General features: G+C 39.5%; 1 protein-coding gene across 4 annotated transcripts in view; it reads right to left on the bottom strand.

Moving 5' to 3' along the window:
* Positions 1-13,832, bottom strand: part of tenm2a (teneurin transmembrane protein 2a) — a 383,777-nt gene that overhangs the window by 41,919 nt on the left and 328,026 nt on the right. For all 4 annotated transcript variants that reach the window (XM_067385867.1, XM_067385884.1, XM_067385894.1 and 1 more), the window contains one exon: positions 572-694. In XM_067385867.1, the coding sequence (XP_067241968.1) occupies positions 572-694 (123 nt within the window). The remainder of the gene's footprint in view (positions 1-571; positions 695-13,832) is intronic.

Here is a 13,832-nt window from a genome sequence, read left to right as displayed (position 1 = left end):
CAGGGTTAAAAGCAGGGTTCAGAATGACAATAACACAGGGTTAAGCATAGTGAGAAAGCCCCTTTGTCATATTTATCGTTGCGTAACATACTGTTTCACTCAAAAAAACAGTGAATAATCACTGAGAAAGTTATTTTAGGTGTTATTATTTTTTTGAAAAATAATGACTTTCTCAGCACCACTGGCCCACAATGCCTTGCTGCTCTACCTAATCACATGGTTACTTGGCTTCTTGTCACAGGGCTACAGAAATGAAGCCCAGAGAATAATGTCCCTTGTCGATCGTGGAAGCAGGCAGAGACGTGTGTGTGGGCATAAATGTGCTGTCATGATAGGACCTCAGTGTGCGACAGAGAAGCAAATTACTAAACACAAATCAAAATGGGTACAAGCTGGAAACAAATTGATATACAGGGCATGGAGGTTTCAACACAACTGATTTTTTTTTTTTTTTTTCCTGAATCTACTTTATAGGCTTTTTTCCCTTAGAGATTTTCTGTCAATCTCAACGTCCTCCTCATTGAAAAGATCGTGCAGAACTGCAGCGTGCTGTGAGGCTGTGCTTGCTCACCTCTGCCTCCAGAGGGCGCTGTTGCTACGTCACTGTTGCTGGGCAGCCCGGCTCCCAAGCCGTTGTTCAGCATGGGACCAACCACAGGTTTCAGCTGCCAGTTCAGCCCCAACAGATTCATGGCTGAGAGAGAAAGAGAGCAATAGAGAGAGAAACAGAGAAAGAAAGAGTGTAAACAGTGCAGGTAAATGGGAAGAGAAAGGTAGCCAGAAAAAGAAAAGCTTGAGGACTTTGCAAAAGCTACTTTGTACTGCTGCTTCACGAGGAGAGCACAAATGATTCAAAATGAAACAAAATACTAAATCTAAAATGTATAATATTGATCTGTTAAACCTTGTACAGACAGAGAGAGGCCGTAAAATGAAGTGGTTTATTTTTTCCCTGAAAAAAAAAAAAGAAAATAAAAAAGACAGACAGCCCAGTCATTTTTATTGATTGCCTGCCTGATTGATGTTGACTGACTGAAGAGCCATCTGTCGCTCACAGGACACTTGCATTTGATCCCCAGTCTGATATATGTCACAGTGATGTGTGTTTGTATAAAACTAGTCTGGGGCTCTTTCATATATTGGAAAAAATTTGAAAATGTTCTCTGACTATAGCAATAACTCAATATATTCAAACTCCTTTTACACCAAATTTGAAAAGCCATCGTTCACAAAATGTTGCATATGCCCCGCACCTTGCACATTTATTTATTGAATATATTTATATTATAATAATATTAAATAATGACATGCTACTTATAAGAGTGCAATATTACCAGATTACCATGTTCAACAGAACTCTACACATTTTCCCTCAAAATAAGTGCAAAAACGATTCCATTACTTGTGCCATCTGTAAAGCATGTACAGTATATACATTATAAGATAATGCATTATAAGTATTATCAATGATAAGATTGTCATTATAAGTATTTTCAATGCAATATAAGGCATTATAATAAATTATAATACACTTCAAAATCCATTGCATGTTGTTGTAAACGACTGTAATAATTGTCAAGTTATAATGAATTTAATATTTATAAAGAGTATAATGTATAACAGCACAAGATCAACATCTGTCATCTGCTGTACTGAAGTGTTTTTGGTACTAATGAAATGTAGTTTTTAAAGACATAGCCATAAATCGGCATTATAACCATTTATAAATAATTACTATTTATGAAAAATACAATAAAAAATTTGTAGTGTAACATACAGCCATCACAGAAAGTGCCACAAAATGATTTTCTGCTAGCAGATTATAGGAATTGGGTGACAGATCTAACTGGTTCATTAGCAAAATCAATTTAACTGTGTGTGTGTGTGTGTGTGTGAGTGTGAGCGTCTTTTCAGTCATTCAGTCAATGAAGCCCTGAGGAAATGATGTAGACACGCTTCTAAAGACACAGACAGAAAGAGAAGCAGGAGGCGAGACCCACGTCTGTAGGAATTACTCGCACCTCAACAGGTTAAAAAAGTTAACAAATGCGCAGACAGAAAACCAGCAGAATCCTGACAGCATTCAGAGCTTTCATGTCGAGCTGGCATGAATCAGCGACAATCCGAGTGACAGCTGAAAGCAAGCAGATCTCTCTGTCTTTTCTCTTTGTATTGCGGGGCTGTTGTTTCTTTTTCCTGCCTGTGGAGCTTATTTTGGTCTGTTCGCTCCGAGGCCTGCGTGCAGTTTGTCAGATGAATCTTTCCCCGACCCGTGTCCTTTCTAGTTCTGCCAAGAAACTTTTATCACAAGCTGAAGAGAGAGGAGCGCTTAGTCTGCTGAACTCTAGAGGTGCCGCAGGAAACGCGGGAGAGAGGAAGCTCTTTGTAACACGCAATCTCGGGCTGATTGCGGGATCTTATGCTTTATCTCTCGTCCCTGTGAGTCTGCGTCGTCTGTTCTTCACAGTGGCGGTAAAGATGGGCTGAGATTGTGAGTCATCAGAGACAGCAGCCATCACTGCCTCAGTAGTCAGAGTCACAGGAGGAGGTTCATGTGAAGCTGCTGTGTTACTCTCATGTATGACCTCCTTTGTAAATTCCTTTACTGATTCATTCTTTTTACTAACTTGCTAATCCATTGTGCCAATGTGCACACACTATTAGACTATTAGAAGTGGATATGATTTCTCTCTGTCCGTCTGGTGCTGTCGCTGCCTGTGCTGTCTCTCACTTCGTCTGCCTGTCTAACTCTCTCCCCGTCTCACACTTTGTCTGTCTCATTCTCTCTTTGCTTTGCCTTTTTTAGTCTGTCTCACTCTCTACCTCAGTATTTCATCCTCTCTCTTCCTGTCTGACTCGCTCCCTTGTTATCTCAAACTATCTCTCCATGTCTCACTCTCTCCCAGACTATCTCCATCTCTCACCCTCATCCTATCATGGCAAGACTTCACAAAACTCTCTCTCGCTGACTTTCACTCCTTTTCTGTCTCACACTCTTTCTGTCTGTTTCATTGTCTCTGCCTCAATCTTTCTGCCCGTTTCTTTTTCTGTCTTATTTGCACTGCCTTTCAAATTATCTCTCCGTCTCAGTCTCTATCTGTCTGGATAACGTGTTCTCTGCCTGTCTTACTCTCTACCTTGGTATCTCAATTCAATTCAGTTAAATTCAATTTCATCTCTGTCTGTCGGACTCTCAACTCTCAATCTCAGTTTAACTCTCCCTTTCTCACAAACCTGTCTCTACCTGTCTCACTCTCTACTTCACTATAGCGTTGTCAAAAGTACTGACCGCGATACTAAGTCGGTACAGAAATTTTAAAAATGTGAATACATTGACTCTCCGTTCATGATACAAAGAATCTGGAGCGATTCTGATACTTTCTGATGTATCGCGATTCTCTCTCGAATTGACTCTGAGCTTAGTTTTTAACAGCAGATGGCACTACATGCACATTTTTAAAATTTCACTTTTCATTTCTTAGTATCACGGTCGGTACTTTTGAAAACACTACCTCACTATCTCCCTGCCTGTCTAACTCTCTAAACAGGGGTCTGATGACGCACTTGGACCCTCGAGCATAGCCCCTCCCCTAACACCATATAACTGTCGATGACGCACCGAGCGTGGCGTCGCCCTTACAGCGGTTCACTCGCTCAATCTCGAGTGTCATTACAGTTATACAGCCCTTTGCACATTTAGCTAGTAATGCCTTCATCACGCAAATGCATATTACATGCCTGTTATAATATACAATATGCTCGGTCTCCTTATATAAATTTCCTAAAATCATGATATGAAGGTGATTGTTCTACACTGGATAATTTTACAAACTTTCATCAGACAGCTGGTATTCACGGACGGAGTCTTATCCCGGCCTTCATCTCGCGTCACCGTCATTTGTCGACAGTCAGCAGTACGTGCCCACCAATGAGTGTAAGTTGCCGAGTTTGCTTATGTTATAATTAGTAGGTAGTCCACCGTAACTCTACTAAAATTTGCAACCCTCTAAATGGTTCTTTTTATATGCATCAGTATTTGACTCATTAGACTCAAGTCAGTTGAGACGGCAGCTCTCGCGAGTGGGCGTGGTTTCAGCGCAGACAGCGGACACGCCCCCAGCGTTTGAGAGCAGAGAGCGCTGCCTATTTTTTCGAGATTTTGATAACTTATTTCATTTACTTGCAGATTTTTTTAATCATTCAAATTTGGCTGAGTGGTTAATAACAGATTTTTTTTCAGTGTGACAAACTCAGAACACATACTTTAAAATGACTTTACAGGGACTTTAACTATCTCCATCTCTCACATTCATCCTTTCATGGCAAGACTTCACAAAACTCTCAATCTTCCAGTCTCACTCTCTATCTCCATGCATATCTCGCTCTCTAAAGGAAATCACTGGAATCACTGGAATATCTGGTTGCTGCAAATTGCCGTTATTGTAAACATTCTCTCTGCCCGTCTCACTCTCTCTTTGCATCTTGTGGTTTTGATCCAGCAGGTGGAGATTTACAGGTATACCGTCTGTGTACGTTAGTGACTCCACCCCTCTTCTCACATTCCCTCTGCTTGCCTATCACACCTAAATCTCATCCCAGAAAATCAATTTTCTCTTGTCAAATTCCATCTCCCCCTCCGCCTGCGCTCAGACATTGTCCCCCTCTCCTTTTCTCTCTCTATACCGCTCCCTTTCTCTCTTGGTCTCTTTTTCAGTTAAAGGAAAGCGCTGACACTCTAAGTGTGTCTCTGTCAGCTCTTTTATTTGTTTCAGATGGTCTGGAGCAAACAATGAGATAACTTTTCTCTCCTCCTCTCCTTCCAGTCTTCTCCCCATGCCTTTCAATCTACTCCTTCACCTCTACCGTGTCTCCGCTCCATTGATCTTCCTCAACCTCTAGTCCTTCATTATCTTATCATCTCTCTCTCTGTTCTGTTGGTGCATATCGATGGCGACTAAATGCTAATTTTGCAATCTTTTAAATAATTAACAAATGAATCAGTGAACTACAATAACTGAAAGCATCGAGAGACAGGACTCAGACAGATTAACTGCAGCTCAGACACTCTGTATATCTGCAATCCATTCTGTGTGTATGTGCGTGAAGCGTAAGCCTAATGTATTGTAGACCAGTAGGTGGCAATATTGAGTTACATTTTGACTGCATGAAGTGATGGGTTTTTAATACAACAGCGAGGGAATGAGACCAATCTAAGGAGGGTGAGAGGAAAAGAGAACCAAAGCTGATGGCTTGTGCGATAGTCACCGACGTTAAAACGAACGGTTGTTTTAGCGCAGGACGTGATCTCTTTCTGTGCACAACATTAAGCTGTCTGCTGTTTTACGCATGTGTGCAGATCAGGCTATAGATAACAGCTTTTTTCTCAGGCTCCTGATGAATATTCACTGAAGGGCTCAGCTTTGTGAGGAAATGTGTATGATTAAAAATGTATAAATCAATGCATAATATAGATGTGTTGATGTATAATTCACCTGCACAAACGAATGGAAGGTGTCACTTTCTTGAGAATACATTTAAAGTTGATACACTGAATTTTAATCCTATCTCAGATTAACAGGTACTGTAGAGACAATCATAAAGTCATTCATATGTGAAAAAGTGTAAACACTGTGGGAGTATCAACATATTTCACTGTTGTTTGAGCATTACCACCACAGAGCAACAGCTCAGCAAAAGATTAATAGATACTGTAGACAGACGGACGGACGGTTTTTGTGCTGAAATATTCTAAGATTAACTGTTTTGAGTGTGTGTGTATATGTATATGCATGTGTGCTGTCTTGTCTGTACCATAATTATACAGTGGCAGATTTCACAGCTGGAATATTCCAGAATTCAAAATTTGGCCTGACATGCCAACATCCCTGATACAAGGTTACCTTGCACAGAGAGAAAGAAGGGATGGACAGAGCAAGGAAAAATGGCAGAGGTAAAGCATAAGATGTGAGACAGGTCCCTGAAATGGGTTTAAGGTTGTCCTTAAGGTACAGTAACGTGAGAGAGACCTGGAGGAAGCTCTTGGCAGTTTCCTGTCTGTTTATTTGTGTGCATGAGCGGGAGACGCAGAAAAAGGGAAAGAAAGCGGACGTATGTGCATATCGAAGTAGGGCTGGCAGGACGTCCCTCTATGATTCAGCCGCACCTGTCATCACCGATTAGACCTCTGTGACCACACACACACATATGCAGGTGGCAGGTTTCTCTCTGCTAGAACGGATCCATATGCCTGTGTACTATGCTGGTGTTGGCTGAGCTGCTTCTGGCTCGAGTGGAAAGTAAGTCACATGCGAGTGGATGGCCAGGTCCAACCTCACCCCAAGACATGGCTATAAATAACACAATGGACAGCAGACACACACACACAAACACGTATGCACGCACACACACACTCACGCATAAAAATCACGGTGGTCCAAAACAGCTTTTGAGCCATTTTTGCATGAACTACCCTTTTAAGAACAGTTTCCAGACACAATCTGAAACCATTTTTGTGAGAAATCGGTGTTAAATGGAGCTTATGATGGCTGAAAGTATAATAAAATTAGCTAAAACACTGAACATACAAGGAAATCTGTGCAAGTTTCCACCGAGTTCTGAGTCTGTGCGGGCCTGCTAGAAACCAAAATAATTCACACGACCCCACATTTTTCTAAGCACTATTGCTCCCTAAGATGTTAAATATGAAGTGAACATGAGGAAAGAGATGTCCTCATATCTGCTCATCATAAAGAATACATGCGCTTATTTCCCTACAGATGTTATATATGAGGCTGGGCTCTTGCATGAATTTCTCTGTAGGCAAGCAAATACATCTTTCATAAAGAAGAAGCATCTCTGTCTGCATACCTTCTTATGTTTGTCTTTTTTTCCCTTTTACTAGTTCTTTCTTCTCTTTCTAACAGCTTCTAGCATCCACAACTATGAGTTGCATGCAGTTACATTCGTTTATTTACCTTTCATGCCTTGGGTGTCCATGTGCAATTCATCCGCATAGTTCCCCTGACTGGCACTTTCTTGAGAATTCAGAATTATGCGTTTTGTGGAAGCTTCTAGTGTTAAAATTTGTCAGATCAGCAAACAATGAATGTGGGAAAATGCTTCTTGACACACTTAGCAATTCTCGACAGAGAATCTCGCAGTCTCACAAAAACACTCCAGGCATTGTGTGTATCACTGAGCTGAGGGACATACTCTCAGGTCACCTTTCTAACATGCCACAACACGCAGCAGAAACCAGGACATCCTATCCCTCGATCCACACACACCTCTACTCAACATATCACACAATTACACAGCCATAATTAGAGCGCGAAAGAGACCTCATATTACTTAAAAGGTAATTTTCCCTTACCTTATTTTTGCGGTCTCCCTTGGCCTCCATAATAAACGCGTATTAACTGTTCTAATTTACCACTAAATTAACAAGACTGACCTCAATTAGGACACTAATTGTAAGCTGAGACTATCCTGGACGGCATTTGTAATTGGTTTACGAATCCTGCTGTTAAAAAAAGAAAAAGAACAGGAAAAAAAAAACAAAAAAAACTTCTCACCCTTTTCCAACATGTCAACCAAAACAGTGACACATTAGCTTAGCATTCGGATCAAACAGGCTGTTACTGCTATTGCACCTTTAAGAATAAGGAATTATACCTTTAACTCTCTTGTGTTCAGTCATTTTAGACTGAAAAAAAAAAAAAATTTTTTTTTGAAATTTTTAAAATCGCTACTTCAACGTAATGGTACAAAACTCAATGGCTTTTATGCCAGTTGCTATGTGACCACACACACACACACACGCACACACAAAAAAATAGAGAAAGGCTAAATGGATATAAAAATAGTCACACTTGTTTTGTTCATGCCATTGGAAAATAAATGGGGGAAAAAACCCCCCAAAAAAACACTCACACATATGAACCAAGTGTGCTGCACAAGTCCTGAAAAGTGAAGCCAGAACGTTTCGATCGCCTCCAGGTGGCTGGATGCAGTATAGGTCATAAACCTTGCCCTCTCCATGTTATCTAATGGGACGCAAGACAAACTTTTTTTTCAAAGATGGTTTCTGTCATTTTAGGTATTTTTTATCACGCTGATCTGAGTTCAATTGTTCGTTTTTTTTTTAAAACAAGTTTGGTTCTAGTTAGTTATTTGATGCTATAAAAGGGGGGGGGGGGGGGCGACAACATTATTGACAGCTGAGATTGACAGCTTCTCTGAGCAAAGTAGTAGTCACTGAGGAACCAATGGACTTTTGGGAGGAGATTGGAGCATTAACTTTAATTTCTACATTTCCATAACTGTTTATTTCACACCGACATAATGAATTGTTCTGTAGTAAACTGTACTAACCCATTCTGCAGGAGTGAAAAATACGTATAAAAAAAAAGTAATAAAAAATAGAATAAAGTGGGATGGTAAAGACTGTTTGAATAACACCCGGAGCTTCTAACAGCAGCTACAATGACACCATAACTTTACCAATTGGTGATTGGCTCTTTTATTTGGAAGGTGAGACTTATTCCTCCATATATATCTAAAGACTTTGGCGGTAGGCCTAATGTTTTATGGATATTACGAATTCATATTGGTTCATGCCGACTAAATAGAAGGCGAATAGGCATATTCGGACACGGGGCAGATTACATTGAATACGGTTAGGTAAAGGAGTTATGTGACTGGTCACCACTTGATGACTTGATCATTGAGAATCATGAATCTACATAGTAAATCAAATTATTTTACAAGAAAACATTTCAGTGTTTTCCATGAAATGCCCCTTTTAAGCAAAAATAAAAATGAGTGCACTATGATCAATTATCATCAGTTTTTGAAGAAATGTGTTATAAGTAATGCATGTTACATAATCAGATTACTTCAGATCAGATTAACAAGCAAAGTAACATTATTCCAACATATTTTTCAAATAAGTTATGCACATAAATACACAGCAAAGGTTGTTAATTTCTTCAAGTCTCAGTCAGCTGATGGAAAGAAAAAGCTATGCAAATGTAAATTAACATAATTTCCATATTAAGTAAAAAAGTAATGCAATGCAATTTTATAAAGAGTAACATATTACTGATAAACCAGCACTGATACTGCCTGGCCAACTGACATCAGTCATAAATGGACATACCTCAATACATCTTTGTCAGTAATAGTTGGACTACATCAGAAAGCTGTTTAATGTGTGTTTATAGAGGGGGACATGGAATAGGGTAAGGCTACAGGGTAGAACCACAGCAAACGAGAAGCCTCGTCAAAGGGCTTTGAAATGGAACTACAAAGTACCCGGTGATTCCCATAGGCTCTGCATATATATGTATGTGTGTGTGTTTCATTAGAGCCTTGGCCTCTGCCTCTTGGGAGAGGGGCAAGTTCAAATACACAGTTAATGAGTGAAGCAGCCATCAATAGCATCCTAATCCATCAGAGAAGCACTATCCTCACACAAACACACAAATACACACACACTTCCTCCAGGGGCCCAGCCCAACTAAATGATGCAACTGAAAGTTCATTGCCTGCACTCTTAAGGTTGTTCGTCACTCGCCCCCTTTGTTCAGAAAACAAGCATGCATTAAATCTATCATTTGGGCTATATGCACAGTAAAATGCATTGAGTGAAATACTGTTGTGCTCCTCAAACAAATATTGCATTATATTATTATTATTATTTGAAAACTGGAAGGAAAATTTGCCTAATTCTATAAAAAAAAAACGTTCCACATTGTCGTTGTGGCTCTGAGTACCATACAAATAGTAATAAAAACAAACACTAATTTATTTCTTTTGATTTTGGGGTCAAATGTAAACTGGACAATCTGTTTTCATGAGATTCACCCCAGTTCAAAATATACACAGGTATAATATATATATATATATATATATATATATATATATATATATATATATATATATATATATATATTAGTGGTGGGCCGTTATTGGCGTTAACGTGCTGCGTTAACATGAGACTCTTATCGGGCGATAAAAAAATATCGCCATTAATCTATTCTCAAAGTTGGGTTGGGAGCTGGGTCTATACTACGCAAGCTATGATGACTTTCACCTTGATATTTTAGCGTGGATGTATACCTAGCTGAATTGACCCTTCGCAAAGACGCGCCTCTCTTAGTTACTGTTGCTTTGTCCGACAAGCCCTGGTGCTGTCACGCCACATGCAGGGAAATTCACGGCAAAGAGGATACTGACAACACGTCGACAGAGAAAGACAGAGCAGGTTACTTATGATATTAAACAAAGTCCCAGCTTTAAAACTGTGTCGTTTTTTAAGAAATTCAAACATTAAAAAACGTTTTGTGGCTTTTTAATGTGTCGTGACCATGGTCGTGACAGATTGCTGTAATGCCTCAGCTCAAGAGGCTCGTAAACCGATCATCTCTTCCTACGAGTCCATTTATAGCATCAAATAAACATGAATAAACATGAGAATGAATGTTGTTTCAAATGCGGAAAGACGTCAATATACACAGTTTTTCAAGTTTAACTCCACAAAGGTTAATCTTCTAACTCCTGACTGCTTTGTCGGACAAAATGGCGGATTACTTTTAGTCATTATTTGGGTAGCACACATATTCTGAATGTCTTCAAATGAGCCATTTTAATCTAGATTAATATAGATTAATTCCAAGATTACAGTGAGATTAATCAAGATTAAAAAAAATAATCTATGCCCACCACTATATTATATATATATGCTGTCAATCGATTAAAAATTTTAATCTAAATAATTACATACTCTGTGATTAATTAATCTAAATTAATAGCATACATAATTTTTGCTGTGAAAGTATTAAATATTTCAATTCGTCTTCGGTGGTGATAGACATGGTCATCCACACAAACAGTAAAAAGTGCCCTACCCACGTGATTTGCAAGCCTGATACTGACAATAAAGTACCCGTCACTCTCACTGTAATTCTTTCTTGCCCTCTTTGCAAAAAAAAAAAAAAGTAGTGATTTTATAGCTTTGTAAGAGAAGATGATTTTTTGCTAAACCTGAAAAGTATTAAAAATTAGCATTTAGAAGTTATATTAACTAATAATATAATTTTCTACCATATACAAATTGAATGCACCTAGCTAACAACAACTTGCTTTGTTCTGGTTTCACCTCACTCCAGTCTAGGCTAACTGATTTTATAGGTAGGCCTAATTTACTACACATTGTCATTTAAATAACCTGAAAATATTGTGGATTATTAAGGCTAATTTTACTAACCACTCTTGCTAAATGGGGTAAGTACACTTATGTTCTCATTTCAGAGTTGTTCGAGTAAATGATTCATTGTAGACAGATGTGGACAGATCCATAGACATCATAAGTTGTTGTCATGATTCATTCAAATGAATCTGTTCAAATGAGTCATTAGGTCGCGAATTGGACATTAGCGGACGTTGACGCGTTGCGTGCGAATCGCGACTGTTATTAGGATATCGCAAAATATTTGTCAACACAGAAAACACTTCACCACTGGATAGGATTTTCTTTTTTGTTTACTGAAAGTGTGGTTTATGTCAGCTGTATGTGCAGGGCGCCTGTCAGAGAAGATGAGGTGACGTTTTTTGAGCACTATTCATATATATAAACTTCTCACCCTTTTCCTACATCTCATCCAAAACAGTAACACATTAGCTTAGCATTCTCTGTGACACTTACAATTAAAGAATAAAACTATTGCTACTAGTTTTGCTATTGTACCTTTAAGAATGGTGCTATGTCAATATACATAGTCATATGCTAATGAAGCTAGTCAAATGAGTTAGATACCAACACTCTCATAGAGAGTAAATAATAAAGAGTATATATATATATATATATATATATATATATATATATATATATATATATATATATATATATATATATATATATATATATATATATATACACACACACACATCTGATAAAGAGTTTTTCTGCCCAGAGCTCAAAACAGTGCAGGAATGGGACGAGGAATGGCTGGTGCTCTGCAAACCTGCTTATCAAGACACAAAGAGAGGAGCTTGTGGTATGCAGTTTTTGTATGCAGTCTGTGTATGTGTGTGTTGTGCCTAGAGGCTCATCCATTCACATTAGCGACAGGAAATGAGAGGCAGCTGAAATCACGAGCTAGATCAATGGCACACAGAGATAGACACACTCACCCTATCTCTCTGTCTTCATTATGGCCGTCTCTCCTTCTGGTGTCATTATGAGACATTCTGACGTATTTCAGGTCTGTCTCCAGCACTCATGGGTCCAACGCTCTCGCACGTCCCAGGTGAGATCATATCAGCACTTTTTCTTGAAGTATTTTCATACTGTTTATATTTTATTTCCTACTTTTTCAAATCCCCCTTTCATTCCTTTGAGATCAGCAAATCCTTGATGTCTGTGATTGAGATTGTTTATTTGTATGCTAGTACTGCATCATTGTCTTTGCAGCTATGAAATAGTCAGCTTTGTTTTCTGTACGCATGCATGTCTGCCTCTTTCTTTCCAGTTTAAAGTGGCACACGTCCATCCTCACATCCAGCTCAAAGACTCACCACATGTGGCATCATTGATTACAGATATCAGCGAATGCAACCGCTTCAAATCTCACAGGTGATCATAAACAGTTTGTGAGCTGAAATCAATCTAATACCTTCAAGAGCCTCTTTCATTGCGGGTCGTCAAGGGTCATCGCTGACGACTGTACGGTTTGTCTTTTTAGTGACGGCCCTTGATGTGCTGGAAGTCACCAATCAGTCAATGATAGAGGTAACAAACTGAAAGTTTTACTTCAGAGAAAGCCCTCTGTTAGACAGGGCCAGACATGAAAAGAGGGGTGGTCCAGTTGCAGATGGACAGTATGGGTCAGCCAGAGCAGCGGTGGATGTCTGCTGACCGACCAGAGACCGCTGCAAACATTAGCACTGGAGCGGGAGTTCGTGTGCATGCGATCGGCTGACCACCGTGCCAGAAATGAAACACATCAATCAAAACCGACAAGGACGAAGATGAACAGAGGAGAAGATAGGAGTTGAAAGCCGTCCTTCACATGCACTCTCTCCTCTTTAGAGAGATCTTGCGCTCTAATGTGTGCCAGCTTCAGCGCTCTCCCCTCCCGCCCGGCCGTACTGAAGTGAACTTGTGTCCCTTTGCCCTTGGTGTGACTTCTCTTGACCTAAAACAGTCTGTTGAGAGTCACCAGATTCCAGACTACATTTCCTGCTGCTCCCGAACCAGGAATACACCATACACGCCATATGCTTCCCGTTCCCTATGTACCATATGTTGGTGCAGTGTCAAAGTCCAGATTCCTCTTTCGCTCACTGTCTCTACGTCCCTCATGACTGCCGTGATATGACATGCCGAGGTCACCTCGGAGCCACAATGACAATGTGGAATAAAGCTGCTCGTCTAACACGCTGTTGCTCAAGCACACACACATATAACTAAACAGCAGCTCTCTTCATCTTGTTTGCAACTTTGGACATCATTTACTCACCCTCATGTCATTCCAAACCTGTATGACCTTCTTTCCTCGCCATCATCATAAAAGTGCTCCATATGTACAATATGTGTATGTGCATGAATAGTGACTTTCCTCATGCAAAGCTGTCACTGTTCAAAAGTTAGGGGACAGTTAGTGTTTACTGTACTTCTGAGCATAAGAGACTTCTTTCAAAACATTAAAAAAAAATCTTACTGACTCCAACCTTTTGAATGGTAGGGATATACGTTTATGAAAGCTTTACGATGCTTTCACATCTTTTTTTGAAGCTTGAATCATTGACACTGAATGAAAAAGAGCAAC

Source organism: Chanodichthys erythropterus, chromosome 1 (genome assembly GCF_024489055.1).
Source record: "Chanodichthys erythropterus isolate Z2021 chromosome 1, ASM2448905v1, whole genome shotgun sequence".
NCBI classification, from domain to species: domain Eukaryota; kingdom Metazoa; phylum Chordata; class Actinopteri; order Cypriniformes; family Xenocyprididae; genus Chanodichthys; species Chanodichthys erythropterus.
Note: the sequence above shows the minus strand (reverse complement) of the source record. Positions and strands in the feature narration are given on the sequence as shown.